General features: G+C 45.4%; 2 protein-coding genes across 2 annotated transcripts in view; both read left to right on the plus strand.

Moving 5' to 3' along the window:
- Positions 1-5,106, plus strand: part of DRGX (dorsal root ganglia homeobox) — a 43,977-nt gene extending 38,871 nt beyond the window's left edge. Inside the window, exon 7 of the mRNA XM_053387894.1 lies at positions 1,859-5,106. Coding sequence (XP_053243869.1) covers positions 1,859-2,124 — 266 coding nt within the window. The 3' untranslated portion in view covers positions 2,125-5,106. The remainder of the gene's footprint in view (positions 1-1,858) is intronic.
- ERCC6 (ERCC excision repair 6, chromatin remodeling factor) overlaps positions 1-14,124 on the plus strand; it is a 134,051-nt gene that overhangs the window by 111,312 nt on the left and 8,615 nt on the right. The gene's annotated exons all lie outside the window — the stretch shown is intronic.

The raw sequence follows: 14,124 nt of genomic DNA on the forward strand, positions 1-14,124 counted from the left end.
GTAAGACGAGTGAAACCACAAACAGCACTTTTCAGGTTACGTGTGGCTAGAAGCACTCAGTTTTGGCTGTGTACTTTCCACAGGCAGTTGTGAAGGCAGAATCAGGCTTTCTGGCCCCGTGTCTTTATAAAATATACAAATTAGGAAAGATGATAATGTCCTTGTCTACTACTGTTTCTCAAAGGCTATATGACTAACCCAGTTCCTATAATTTTACCTCCATATTGTTCATAGTGTGGCCTGGCTTTTCGATCCAATATGGTTAAGCTACACTTTTTTTTAATGACTTTAAGAAGTTGTCCATAAAGATGAAATGCTGTTTCTTCGCTGAACAAAGGTGGATTTCTAGGTATGCACAGTATGTGAGGAATTAGGCCGCCATGCGGCTGAGGCCTCCTCTAAGTTACTAGGATACATGGATAACTGAGGGGGTACCATTGAAAAGTGACTAGAAACAATGAATTGCCATTGTTGAATTCTAGAATTTTGGTGTGTTGAGTCGTTTCCACTCTTCGTTTCTTCTTCTCCCTGATCAGGACCATCAATAGAGGAGTGCAGGTGGTATGCATGTACTGAGCCCCAAAGCACTCTTAACTTTCTCTTTTTAAAGCAAGTTGGCCATTTCTGAAAGTTAGAGCACAAAATGTGGAGGCAGCTGTAATACTTCAAGGCGTGGTAGGCAGCATCTAAGGGTGCTCAGAATTGTACAGTTGGAAGGGACACTGAGGATTATCTTGTCTAATTCACTGCAATGCAGGAATCTTTTGCCCAATGTGAGGCTCGAACCCACAACCCTAAGATTAAGATTCTCATGCTCTACTGACTGAGCTATCCACAGGGCCAAATCACCCAATTCTGTTGCTAGGCAATAAGAGGAAGGATGTTGACCACCAACACTTTGGATTTGGAAGCGGACCCTCTCAGAGCAGAACAAAAAGGTGGATGAAGGATAACCCTGAGATATGTTTGTTACAGCACTTTCTTAGCCTCCACATTATTTAATTCACTCCCAAAGGGGGCTTCCTTTACATAATAAAACAGAATTGACTGGGTTTGGTGTATTTTACTCAGAAGTAACTCCTTGAAATAAATCAGGTTTCTTTTCTGCTGAGAAAAATTTGTGATACAGTCTGCCCTCCCCGACAGTCTTTTTATTTTTTTATTTTTTTTAAATATTTTATTTAGGATTTTCTTGTTTTACAGAAGTGTAATGCCTCGTATTTTCCCCCCCATCTAACATTTTTACAAATCCGTTTCATTTGTTGAGGCATTAGGGGGAGAAGAAAAAAAAAGGAAAAAGAAAGGGGGTGGAGGGAGGGAAGATGGATGGGGGTGGGGTCAGGTGGTGGTGTTTCTATTATGCTTAGTGTATGTAGAGTTTGGTGTCAGCGTTGTTTGTGTTGTTCACTTGTGTTCCTTTGGTGGTGAGAGAGTTTGGGGTTGGCCTAGGGTGTGTTTGTTTGTTTGTGATTGGCTGTGGTGATCTTTGTTTTCGTGTGTGAGTGAGGTGTGTGTGTGTTTTGGATCAGGTTAGCCATATTGATTTGTATGCTGTTGGTGGATTATTGTCATTGTCTTGTTGGGCTGTGTATGTGATAAAGGGGAGCCATACCGGGGTGAAGGTGTCTTCTTCTGTTTGCCCGATAGTCTTTTTGACCACTGTACTGTGGCTTTGGAACTGCTGATCTAGCCTGACTAGTGTCTGCACCAGCTTCATTCGTGGTGCCTACAGGTGGGCAGACCTCTGGAAAATCCTCCTGGCGCATATTTGTAGAAGTGCATTGCAGCAGCAAATGGCTCCATCATTTACCGATGCATTCCAACTGCAGGTGGTGTTTTGTTTTTCCTCCCGCTGCAGGTAGCCCGCTGTGCTCTTGCTGTGTTCCCGACCACATGGGCCTCTCCTTCCTCCCCACGTACGGCTGCCAGAGTAATCGCACGGCGAGCGTGGCAGCCCTGCGCATGAAAGCCCGGGAGCACTCGGAGGCTGTGCTGCAGTCGGCGAACCTCCTGGCCTCCAGCAGCCCCACTCCACCCTCGGGGGCCAAGCCGGGCGCAGAGAATGCCTTGGACAACAAGCCGCCCGTGGCTGTGGAACAGAACGAAAGCGAGAAAAGTGTTTGAGACCCCACATGCCGCCTCGTAACGAACTCAGCGCCCCAAGAAACCAAATCTGAGGGATCCACCCTTTAGAGGCTGTCTGGATTTATTTTGAAACTGGAAGGAAACTTGCTCAGCTCATCTGTTGACAGTTTCAGCAAGCTCTGGGTTTTCTCTGGCCCTGTCTTTTATTGCTACCATCAATTCCCTCTGGATTTCCCAAGGTTCTCCATTGCTCTCGCTGAATCTCCAGGTACTGCCTGGTGTTAGTTCTGCTTACAGCGGAACTGGATCCAGGAGCCCTGATGGGAATAGCAGAGAGAGAAGCAAAAGGGCATTATTTGCCTGGTGTCTAGATTCCACCAGATTGGGGTGGGGGTGGGGGATCAGGGGTTGCCTCAGCATCGCATAACAGGTCCCCCTTCTATTTAAACAAGAACAACAACCTTTTAGTTGCTCCACAGCGGATGGGTGTAGAAAGGCCTGGTTTCATTGGCCTGACGAGTGGAAGTTCCTGAGGTCCGGAGAGCTAATCTATTAATCTATTAATTTATTTATTTAGAAGGTCTGTACACCGCCTTTTGAGAGAATGGCCCTCAACGCAGATTACAGGAGATTGTAATGATGCACACACAACCAAACAGCCCCTTGGCCCACATCCAAGCCACAATGTGACCCTACACATGTGTAGGAGGACGGTGATCCTACACATGTGTAGGAAGAAGGAGAGCTAGCTACCCATACTGCAGAGGGGCCTACAACTTGCTGCTGCCACTAACACCTTGACTGAGGTCATTCAGGTCTGAGAAGCCGGGCCAACAGCCAAGGAGTGTGACCATTCCCTGCAAAAACATTGGGGCTGAATTTCTAGGAATCTGAGTCATCTCTCCATGGGACCATCACTTCTTCCTGCTCCCTACGTTCAGTTTGGGATGCAGGAGGCCACAGACATTCCTATCAGCGCTGAATATGTTTCTAGCAGAAATATGAATGGGTGAAGATAACAACCTCTCTTTCTAAGGTCTAATTTTAGCTAGGATTTGGGGGCAGTGAAAATGACCGGAAGGGTCTACTACAACATCTAGATGATAAATAGGTCTTCTGTCATTGAATGAGCTTGGTGAATAGGATCTTTGGATCCATCCCTTCCTGGAAAGGGATTTCTGCTTTGCCCGCTCAGTTTGCTCTACTTGCCAAACTGAGGTCCTTTGTGGAACATGTCCTCTCCATTTCCCCTCATCGTAGCAGAACTGTAACTTCACACAGGCTGTGCTTCAAGATCCTGTTGAATTTGAGGACATGAGACCATCAGTATATCCCACAGAGCAGAAGGAAGACACTTTGGAAGTAGTCCATAACCAAGGGTTTGATTCGTGAGCACAGAGTGGTAATATTTTTTATTTGTCATAGGTATTTCTACCCTGCCCTTCAGATTACCCCTCAGTCGGATGGCATACAATAGAAGAATCAAATCATTTCAGCAGTGCAATACTATTCAAGTGTACTAAAATATAAGTCCTGTTGAATTCAACTCCCAGTTGTTTGGCGAACTGCCTTGCAAAATTCCGAGAAGTACAAATTTCAAAGGATAGCTCTGCTGCGGTTTGTGCATTGTTTCAGAAAGAGCAAACAAAAAATGGTTACAAAAGTGGGTACATTGGGGAAAAGATATTAGTGAAAATGACATGCACAAATGCATTATGTTTGGGGAGATGGCTTGCAAAAATATGCGTCATAGGTAAAAGCGACCATGTGCTAATATTCCGATGAATGTTTGTGGCAGTGACTTTTTAACTTAACAAATTGCAAACCGGTAACACAGGTGTAGTGATCTGAACTTCAGGTTGTAAAACTAAAAAATGGAGAGAAACCAAAACAGATAAATCGCTGCTTCTAGTAAGTTTGTCTCGGATTGCAGCGGACCCAGACATATAAACAGTTGTTGAGAGCTCAAGGCTGTCACCCCCTGATCAGGAAAGTGGAGTGCCTGGTTTTCCAAAGTCCACACCTTTGCAGAGTCACAACCTCCCAGGTTACATAAATTATACTATGACACAAAGATAGTCGGTGATGCTCAGGCCTTGTGTACAGAGCATCTTTCTGGCTCGGGGTTCATTTTGAGCTCTGTTTTTTCGACTGGTTGATGAGCAATGCAGGAAGGCTTTTCTTTGTTTTAACACGATCAGCTGATAACATTTACCCCTGTCCTTTTGATAAACTTGAATCCCAGCAGAGAATAAGAAGCAGAAGGCGGCAGCCACTGTAGCTGTGGAGATTGCAGCACCCCTGTGGGGTTTGGATGCAACCAAATTCTCTTCACCTTCAGCTCTTAAGCATTTATCTGAAGAGTAACAAGAACAGTTTCTGCTGCCAAAAAAAAAAAAAAAAAAAAGCCACAAACATCCCAGGAAGAAGAGGAATCCGTGTCTCTTTTCACAGCCATTCCAGTCATTTAGAATTTATTTCCTAAAGTTCCACTATTAAAATGGTTTGCAAAAAAATATAAGCAATCTCAATTTCATTTCGGCATAATTACCGATTGCTCAGGTGAACTTGGCCCTTGTATACACTAACTCTTCATTCTAATGGTTTGATTAAACTCATTTTTCCTCCAGAAAGGTACATAAATAAGTGAACTGTTGAGCAAATTAAGAATACTTAACAGCATTGCATCTGAAAAGTAGTTATGTTGATTAAATTTTCTGTCCTTGAGGATTTTCAGGAAATTACTTTTGATCGTCAATAACACAATTAAGTAAAATACACGCACATTAGCATGAATAATTGATAAGGAATTATGTATTACCATGAAGCATTGATTTAATAATTCATGGTGCGACACTCTAGTGACTGTGCAAAACTGGAGACCATCACAAAAGCCTGCCTGCCCGATGTAGCTGGAAAACGCTGCCTGGCAGTTTTGCTGTATAATAATGAGAAATACCTGCTGCATGATGTATTTTCTGTTGGTTTAATAAAAAAAAAAATCACGTTTAGAAAAAAGGACCCCAAAGATTGCCCTGTATTATTTTTAAGACTGCTTTTTGCTCAATCTCTATGAATGACATCTCTCTCTCTTACACACACACACACACACGGTGTTTCATGGACCCTCAACACAATCTTAGCCTAATTCCAGTTCATTTCAGAAAGGCTTACAAAGGCACCAGTCCTGTACAGTCTGAAAATGCCGTAGAATTATTGGACATTCATGATGAAAAGCACAACACCCAGAATCTCAACCCTGTCCCTCTGAGCAAGGCTACACGACAAAGACTGGACGATGCTTAGGTTTTATGGTTTGTGGCAGAACTCTTAATCCGGATTGCACTTTGGAAAGACACAGCCTCCCTTTGAGAGTGGCTTTGTGGTGCTCGGGTCAGATCAGTGGTCTGCCCAGCCTGATACTGCTTTCGCAGCTGGCGGAAGCCCTCCATGCTGTTTGGGCAAAGAGAAACATTTCCCTGATTATGCTGCAGAGATGCCAAGCATCCAAGAACCTTGGAGCTCCTGTATCCCACTGTGCCGTGGTGATGGAAATGCAAAGAGGGGTGAAGGATGGGAATACGCAATTGCAGGTAAGGATGAGTGTTAAGTTGTGGGTGAACATATCAGACGACACAGCGATTCCTCAAACAGCTCTTCTTTATTCACAGGCCAGAACAGAACTGAACTGAAGGGTTCAGGCAGCCTGCTTATATAGAGCTCCACTAGAACGCAACAGTAACCATTTTCTGTAACTATCCAATCACTGAACGTCACTTTCAATCCCTTATTTGCATATGTGGACCTGAACTATCTACAGTATCCCCCTGCTGGCCCAGGGTGAGAACTTCAGTACATAACAATGAGCTTTGGCCTGTGAGTTCTGTTTCCTCGCTCAGGAAGTTGTGGCATCATCAGCAGTTCTGGGGCTCTGCCCTTCCAGTTGGTGGTTTGGTGCTGACTCCAACGTGAAAATTTGCTTCCTTCTGTCACCGTGAACTTCACAGGGGAAGGACAAAGGAGGATGGTCCTAGGATTCAGTATGTAACTAGGTTGTCCGTGCTTCTACTTGCCCTGCTACATTCTTCCAGGGAAACACGCTGTTTGAGGCTGAATTGGAACAAACAGCTGTCAGGTTTTTGTGCCGATGTGACTTTTGTTCCGATTCAGAAACCACTCAAACCATGGGCGTAGCCAGGAGGGCAGGACACCTGCCCCCCAATCAAATACCGTATTTTTTTGCTCTATAAGACTCACTTTTTCCCTCCTAAAAAGTAAGGGGAAATGTGTGTGCGTCTTATGGAGCGAATGCAGGCTGCACGGCTATCCCAGAAGCCAGAACAGCAAGAGGGATTGCTGCTTTCATTGCACAGCAATCCCTCTTGCTGTTCTGGCTTCTGAGATTCAGAATCTTTTTTTTTTTGTTTGTTTTCCTCCTCCAAAAACTAGGTGCGTCTTGTGGTCTGGTGCATCTTAAAGAGCGAAAAATACGGTAAATAAGAAAAATGCTCCTTTTCCCTTACGGGGTACCCAAGAGCCCATATAGAGTCCTTATGTAGGTTTTCTATCGGTAGGAGAAAATAACCAATGCCAACCAGTGAATATTGAGAAGCAAAGCAGCTAGTAAGCATTATCTTTATTAAACTGTTGCAACAGGATGATCACCCCCACCACACAGGAGGGAGGAGAACCCTGAACATTGGTGTGCAAGTTCTTATATAGACCGTTGAAATTGCCTACCCTGTAGCTCAAGGTAAAGGTAAAGGTAAAGGGACCCCTGACTGTTAGGTCCAGTCGTGACTGACTCTGGGGTTGCGGCACTCATCTCGCTTTATTGGCCGAGGGAGCCGGCGTACAGCTTCCGGGTCATGTGGCTAGCATGACAAAGCCGCTTCTGGCGAACCAGAGCAGCGCACAGAAACACCGTTTACTTTCCCGCCGAAGCAGTACCTATTTATCTACTTGCACTGGCATGCTTTTGAACTGCTAGGTGGGTAGGAGCTGGGACTGAACAATGGGAGCTCACCCCGTCGCAGGGATTCGAACCGCCAACCTTCTGATCAGCAAGTCCTAGGCTCTGTGGTTTAGACCACAGTGCCATCCACACCACATAGCTCAAGACTACCCCCGAAAACATCATACATATGGCAGTCTACAACAGAATCCTGTCTGGCAGCAAACCTGTTAATGGTCACTGATTACCTTTACGTGGGCATCCTGGCCATTCTTTTGTGATGGTAAATACTCAGTTCCTGAATCCAGGTCACAGGCTCACCCTATTCATACACAGATGTGCCCTTAAGGTCGGATTTGTGAGCACAGAGACAATGGGGAGGCTTTTCCCATTTCCATCCAAACTGCAGAGGATTATATGAGGTCAATTAGGGAGAGTCAAAATGGTTTCAGGATTGCTCTCCTGTACTATTTCAGACACGTAGTTTATATACTTAGGTATGTGTTTGCCTTGTTCATTTATGAACACATGATTTATATATACAAGACCTTAGAATTCCTATAACAAAGTAAACATCATAAAATTGTAGAGTTGAAAAGGACCACAAGGGTCATCCAGTCCAACCCTCTGCAATTCGGGAGACTTGCCCAATGTGGGGTTCAAACCCACAACCCTGAGATTAAGAGTCTCTTCTTCTAACAATTGAGCTACTGAAAGTTGGTGTTGTTTAGTCATTTAGTCATGTCCGACTCTTCGTGACCCCATGGACCAGAGCACGCCAGGCACTCCTGTCTTCCACTGCCTCCCGCAGTTTGGTCAAACTCATGCTGGTAGCTTCGAGAACACTGTCCAACCATCTTGTCCTCTGTCGTCCCCTTCTCCTTGTGCCCTCCATCTTTCCCAACATCAGGGTCTTTTCCAGGGCATCTTCTCTTCTCATGAGGCGGCCAAAGTCTTGGAGCCTCAGCTTCACGATCTGTCCTTCCAGTGAGCACTCAGGGCTGATTTCCTTCAGAATGGAGAGGTTTGATCTTCTTGCAGTCCATGGGACTCTCAAGAGTCTCCTCCAGCACCAGAATTCAAAAGCATCATTTCTTCGGTGATCAGCCTTCTTTATGGTCCAGCTCTCACTTCCATACATCACTACTGGGAAAACCATAGCTTTAACTATTAACTACTGAAAGTAGAATTTGTAGAAGGATTTTGACACCTTTTTCTGAGTGCTTGGGGTCCAAAGAAAGCAATTGGAAAGAACTGTTGGTGAGACATTTAATTCCAAATCTGCTAGACAGAGCCAGACAGCGGATGATGACAGATGGGTGTCCTGCCCCCACCAACATAAATCCTGGCTATGCCCATGGCTCAAACCCATGCCTAGAAAGCAAGCAGAAAATCTCTTGGACCTGTGCTTTCCAGAAAAGGACAAGCAGCATAGCTGTCAACAGTCCCTTATTTGGCGGGAAACTCCCTTATCCCAGCGCCGTGTCCCGCTGCTGTCCGTTATTGATGATGTCCCGTAAAATTCCCGGGTTTCAAAGGAAGCAGCTCCTCTCCCTCCCTCCCTGCCGGCCAGGGAGGAGGGAGGCTCCAACTGTGTTGCTTGGCTGCGTTGCTCACCCAATAAGGAGTCTAAGAACGACTGGGGGGTGGAGCTTGCATGCCTTGTGCCGATCAAATCGGCCGCGTTGCCTGGGGACTCGCCTTTGCTCAGCGCTTCCCAGCAGAGAGGTGACAGTGGTTTTCCTTGCTGCATCCCCTTTGCTGGGTTGCTGCACTGTGGGAACCACCGCTTGAGGCTTTGTTTGGCTGCTGGCTGGGCTTTCTGCCTTTGGCTCGGAGGGGCTCAGAAGTCGAACATACCTGTGCTGGGAAAATCCCTTATTTTGGCTGCTGATCCCAAGGCCACTCGTGATTGGCCAATTCAGTGAGCAGTCAGAATCCATCTCCCAGGTAGCAAACTCCACCCAGAGGCTTCCTCAGGTGCTCTGGAAACTCCTTAGGGGTTTTCTTGGGTCTTGGAGGGTGGAGGGGTTGGTGGCCCACAGTGGTGCCCACCAAAGAAGGTGAGCAGGAATTATTATTATTTATTAAATTTGTATATTGCCCCCTACCTGCAGGTCTTATGGCAGTTTGCAACATAAAACCGCATTATAAAAAAACAAAATACGTAAGAAAAAATTAAAAAACAAGAGTGACTCACTAAACCCCCCCCTCTGCCCAACACATTTTTAAAGTTTCAAATGTGATAGGAATTTTATGGTCTTAGATATATGGTACTGTTCATAAATGTACCAACCAAGCACATACATAGATCAGCACAGGAAGACCGACCTGGAACCATTTTGATTCCTAAACTGAGCAAATGTTTTCTCTGCAAGGTCAAAGTGGGAAACCTCCCATTGTCTCTTTCCTCACAAATCCTGTCTTAAGGACACATTTAAGATATGAATAGGGTGTGAGCCTGTGACATGCCCAGGAACTAAGTATTTATCATTACAAAAGACTGGCCAGGCTACCCAGGCAATCCAATCAAGTAACCTGCTAGACAGGAGATAAACAACGACAGGAGAAAAACAACATTCAAATTTCTGTTTTAGACCACCTTTTCTGTGATGTAGGTATGATGTATTTGAGGGGTGGTCTTAGGTTACACCCCTTCTGTGATGTATGTATGATGTTTCTGGGGGTGGTCTTGATCTACAGGGTGGCAATTTCAAAAGTCTTTATAAGGCCTTGCACACCATTTTTCTGGGTCCCTCCTCTCTCCTGCGTGTAAGGGGAGCACCCTGTTGCAACAGATCAATAAAGATCAAGCTTACTAGCAGCTTTGCTTCTCAATATTCTCTGGTTGGCCTCTGTTATTCTCTCCTACCAATAGGGAACCTATGTAAGGACTCTATATGGGCTCTTGGATACCCATAAGGGAAAAGGGCAATTTTTGTTTACAACACAAACATGCAAGGAATCCGTGCTAACGTGCAGATGGGGTAAGCGCATTTAAATGTGGCTGGGCGCATGTGGGAAGCATATGCAGGCAACGTCGTCCCCGTACAAATCAGGCTCTGCTGTTGAGAGTTTTGGGGTTCAGCTGGAGACAGAGAAAGCTGGAAATAGTGCCGCTGGAAACTGCATTTGTGCAGTCAGTTGCTGATTTTCACTTCCCTTGTTTCTGTTTGATAGCTCATTGTCTCTGCTTGGGTCAGCTTCCCTGGGAACTCCTCCTGGTCCCCTGGGAAAATGAGTTGCCAAGGAGAGAGAGAAGATAAGCAGAGATCAACAGCCTGCGTTTGAGATAGTAGCTTGAGCTCAACTGGCCGAGAGAGCCTGGCTCAAACAAGGCCACTTTCCACACGTAGACTTGAAATTAAAAAATTAAGGTCTTAGATATATATATATAATAAATGTTCATGACTGCATATATAAACCACATGTCTAAAACCACACAGAAAAAAGTCCTGAAACCATTTTGTCCCTCCCAAATTGACCTCAGATATTTCTCTGCAAGGTCGAAGGAAAATGGAAAAGCCTCCCCGTTGTCTTTTTGTTCACAAATCCTGTCTTAAGGGTATGTCTGTGTATGAATAGGGTGAGCCTGTGACCTGGCCCAGGAGCTAAGTATTTATCATTGCAAAAGACTGGCCAGGCTCCCCAGGCAATCCAATCAAGTAACCATTAACAGGTAACCTGCCAGACAGGAGATAAACAATGCACTCAGATTTCTGTTGTAGACCGCCCTTTCTGTGATGTAGGTATGATGTATCTGGGGGGTGGTCTTCTTTATGGTCCAGCTCTCACTTCCACACATCACTACTGGGAAAACCATAGCTTTTACTATACGGACCTTTGTTGGCAAGGTGATGTCTCTGCTTTTTAAGATGCTGTCTAGGTTTGTCACTGCTTTTCTCCCAAGAAGCAGGCGTCTTTTAATTTCGTGGCTGCTGTCACCATCTGCACCGATATTACTTACCAGGACTACCCACTTGCATGCAATATACAGCTGTCTACATACCCAGAGACAAACTGCTTAACAAAGATGAACAGAAGTGCACATGCAAGAAGGGATAAGTGTTACAGGTGATGTGCTGGAACCAGTCCTCTATTTCTACTTGATAATAGAAAAAGGATGTTCTTGATATTGAAGGTCTAACCAATAAGTTTCCTGCGTGGGTGGCATTCGACATAAACTCGCTAACGCATTCCGGTGGAATTTGGGATACATTCAGCCTTGGCGATGCTGGAGATGGAAGCGCTGAGAATCGAAAGGTTTCAGCATGCAACTTGCTAATTGATTGTTTATGATCCCAACAGGTACAAATGGGAATTGCCCGTTTTAATCGTCTGTGCTTCTCTGGTTCAATGTTCCTAACTTTCTTTTCTAATTAAGTTGGATTTGCTTTGTCATCTGAACCGGCTCCCCTTCCAGCAGTCCTTCTGCCTCAGAATTGCCCTTTATTAAATTTCAGCACTCCGCTTCCCCCGAGAGACTTAAGTGCAGCTGTAACACATGCATTAGTTCTCCCTTTGGCTCGGTGGAGCCTGAGCTCTTTGCAGGCACTGATTTTAAGAGCTCAGCTGTATAAGGTGTGGCGTGTTAAAGCAGCAGGATTCCCAGTCGCCAATATGATAGGACTGTGCGCCTCCCCAGTCCAATTGGGAGCCCAGTTCAGATCACTCTTGACCCAGGATGGTCCAGATCCAGATCCAGCCTCCAGATCCAGATCACAACCTGGAAAGAAACAAATCCTATGGACTTGGATTGGGAAACTTGGGGTTCCCCTCTCCCACATAAAGATAAAGGTAGCCCTGACCATTAGGTCCAGTCATGGCCGACTCTGGGGTTGCGGCGCTCATCTCGCTTTATTGGCCGAGGGAGCCGGCGTACAGCTTCCGGGTCATGTGGCCAGCATGACTAACTTGCTTCTGGTGAACCAGAGCAGCGCACATAAACGCCGTTTACCTTCCCGCCTGAGTGGTACCTATTTATCTACTTGCACTTTGACGTGCTTTTGAACTGCTAGGTTGGCAAGAGCAGGGACCGAGCAACGGGAGCTCACCCCGTCATGGGGATTCGAACCGCCGACCTTCCGATTGGCAAGTCCTAGGCTCTGTGGTTTAACCCACAGGGCCACCTGCGTACCCCTCTCCCACATAGGTAGATGGAATTTGGTGGCAACGTAGCCTCTACTGAATTGATGGAGCCTGCCAATTTTCAGACAGGTAGCTCCAGTTCTTTTTGTGCTAGTCACCTTTACATTTTGGTGTGTTTTTTTTCTAATCTTAAAGTCAGCTCTCTACTTTCCCATTTGCAAAATTCTTTTTGAAATGCCTCCGTGTAAAATCCACCAGCATTTTAGTGCAAAGATCTCCTAACAAACACATTTGTTTGCAATTTTGCCAGATGTACAGATTTTTTTGTAAAACAGTTCTTCCCAAAGGGTTCATTTCCATATGTTATTTTCACCAACATACGTGTTCCTGTGAAAAAACTTTACCTCGGCAATTAGATTGCAAAGTTCAGAGAAGTGCAAATCTCAAAGGATGGTTCGCCTATTTGGGAATGTATGAATTAGGTGGGTTTACTGTTAAATGCAAATAAGTACACCTCAGGATACATACGCTTCAGGTTACATACGCTTCAAGTTACAGACTCAGCTAACCCAGAAATAGTGCTTCAGGTTAAGAACTTTGCTTCAGGATGAGAACAGAAATCATGCTCCAGCGGCGCGACGGCAGCGGGAGGCCCCATTAGCTAAAGTGGAGCTTCAGGTTAAGAACAGTTTCAGGTTAAGAACGGACCTCCAAAATGAATTAAGTACTTAACCTGCGGTACCACTGTATTCCTCCAAAATCTCGACTTGACACTGCACGTTTTGGGTTTTTTTTTTTTACTGTATGGCTCCACTTCATATACTAATTTCAGTTTCGTGGGGTAAGTGTAAGCAAAAAGCAAAGGTCATATCCAAGCAACCAGTGATACCAGCAAACTCAGGAAAATTCCGACGGTACCACAAGTTTTTAAAACTTTTTAAAACACCCACCCACACCCATCCCGGAATAAGTTTTTAAAAGATAACAACCAAAAGGGAAAGATAATTGTACGTGTGGGTGGTTGTGAGGAAGACTGGGGAGATGCAAAAGCAGAGATCAAAGGAGGAAATTTGGAGGTTGTTTAGCAAAGTCACTGCACAACATGACTTATGTTCAAGCTTTAAACAGGAGCAGGGGAGATTTTGCTTGGACCTGGAAGGGGGTGTGGAGAAGGCAAATAAGAACAGAGAACACTGAAGGAGGAACCAAAAGCTTTGTGTATGGACTTCAAAAGCACTTTCCATTCATGAGGAAAAAATGACTGCCTCCTGCCAGCCAACTTTCCTGAATTTCACAGCAACACAAGCATGCTGTTTTCTGCTAGGTTTTTAATATAACACCGGTCCTGAAAGACCTACATTGCCTCCCAGTACATTTCTGAGCACAATTGAAAGTATTGGTGCTTACCTTTAAAGCCCTAAACGGCCTCGGTCCTGTATACCTGAAGGAGCGACTCCACCCCCATTGTTCTGCCCGGACACTGAGGTCCAGCTCCGAGGGCCTTCTGGTGGTTCCCTCATTGCGAGAAGTGAGGTTACAGGGAACCAGGCAGAGGGCCTTCTCGGTGGTGGTGCCTGCCCTGTGGAATGCCCTCCCATCAGATGTCAAGGAAATAAACAACTATCTGACTTTTAGAAGACATCTGAAGGCAGCCGTGTTTGGGGAAGTTATTTAATGTTTGATGTTTTATTGTGTTTTTAATATTCTGTTGGGCTGGGGAAACCCAGCCAGATGGGCGGAGTATAAATATTAATAATTATTATTATAGTAAGGTAAAGGTAAAGGGACCCCTGACCGTTAGGTCCAGTCGTGACCGACTCTGGGGTTGCAGCGCTCATCTCGCTTCATTGGCCGAGGGAGCCGGCGTACAGCTTCTGGGTCATGTGGCCAGCATGACTAAGCCGCTTCTGGCGAACCAGAGCAGCGCACGGAAACGCCGTTTACCTTCCTGCCAGAGCGGTACCTATTTATCTACTTGCACTTTGACGTGCTTTCAA

This window comes from Podarcis raffonei, chromosome 5, assembly GCF_027172205.1.
Source record: "Podarcis raffonei isolate rPodRaf1 chromosome 5, rPodRaf1.pri, whole genome shotgun sequence".
Taxonomy (NCBI): Eukaryota; Metazoa; Chordata; class Lepidosauria; order Squamata; family Lacertidae; genus Podarcis; species Podarcis raffonei.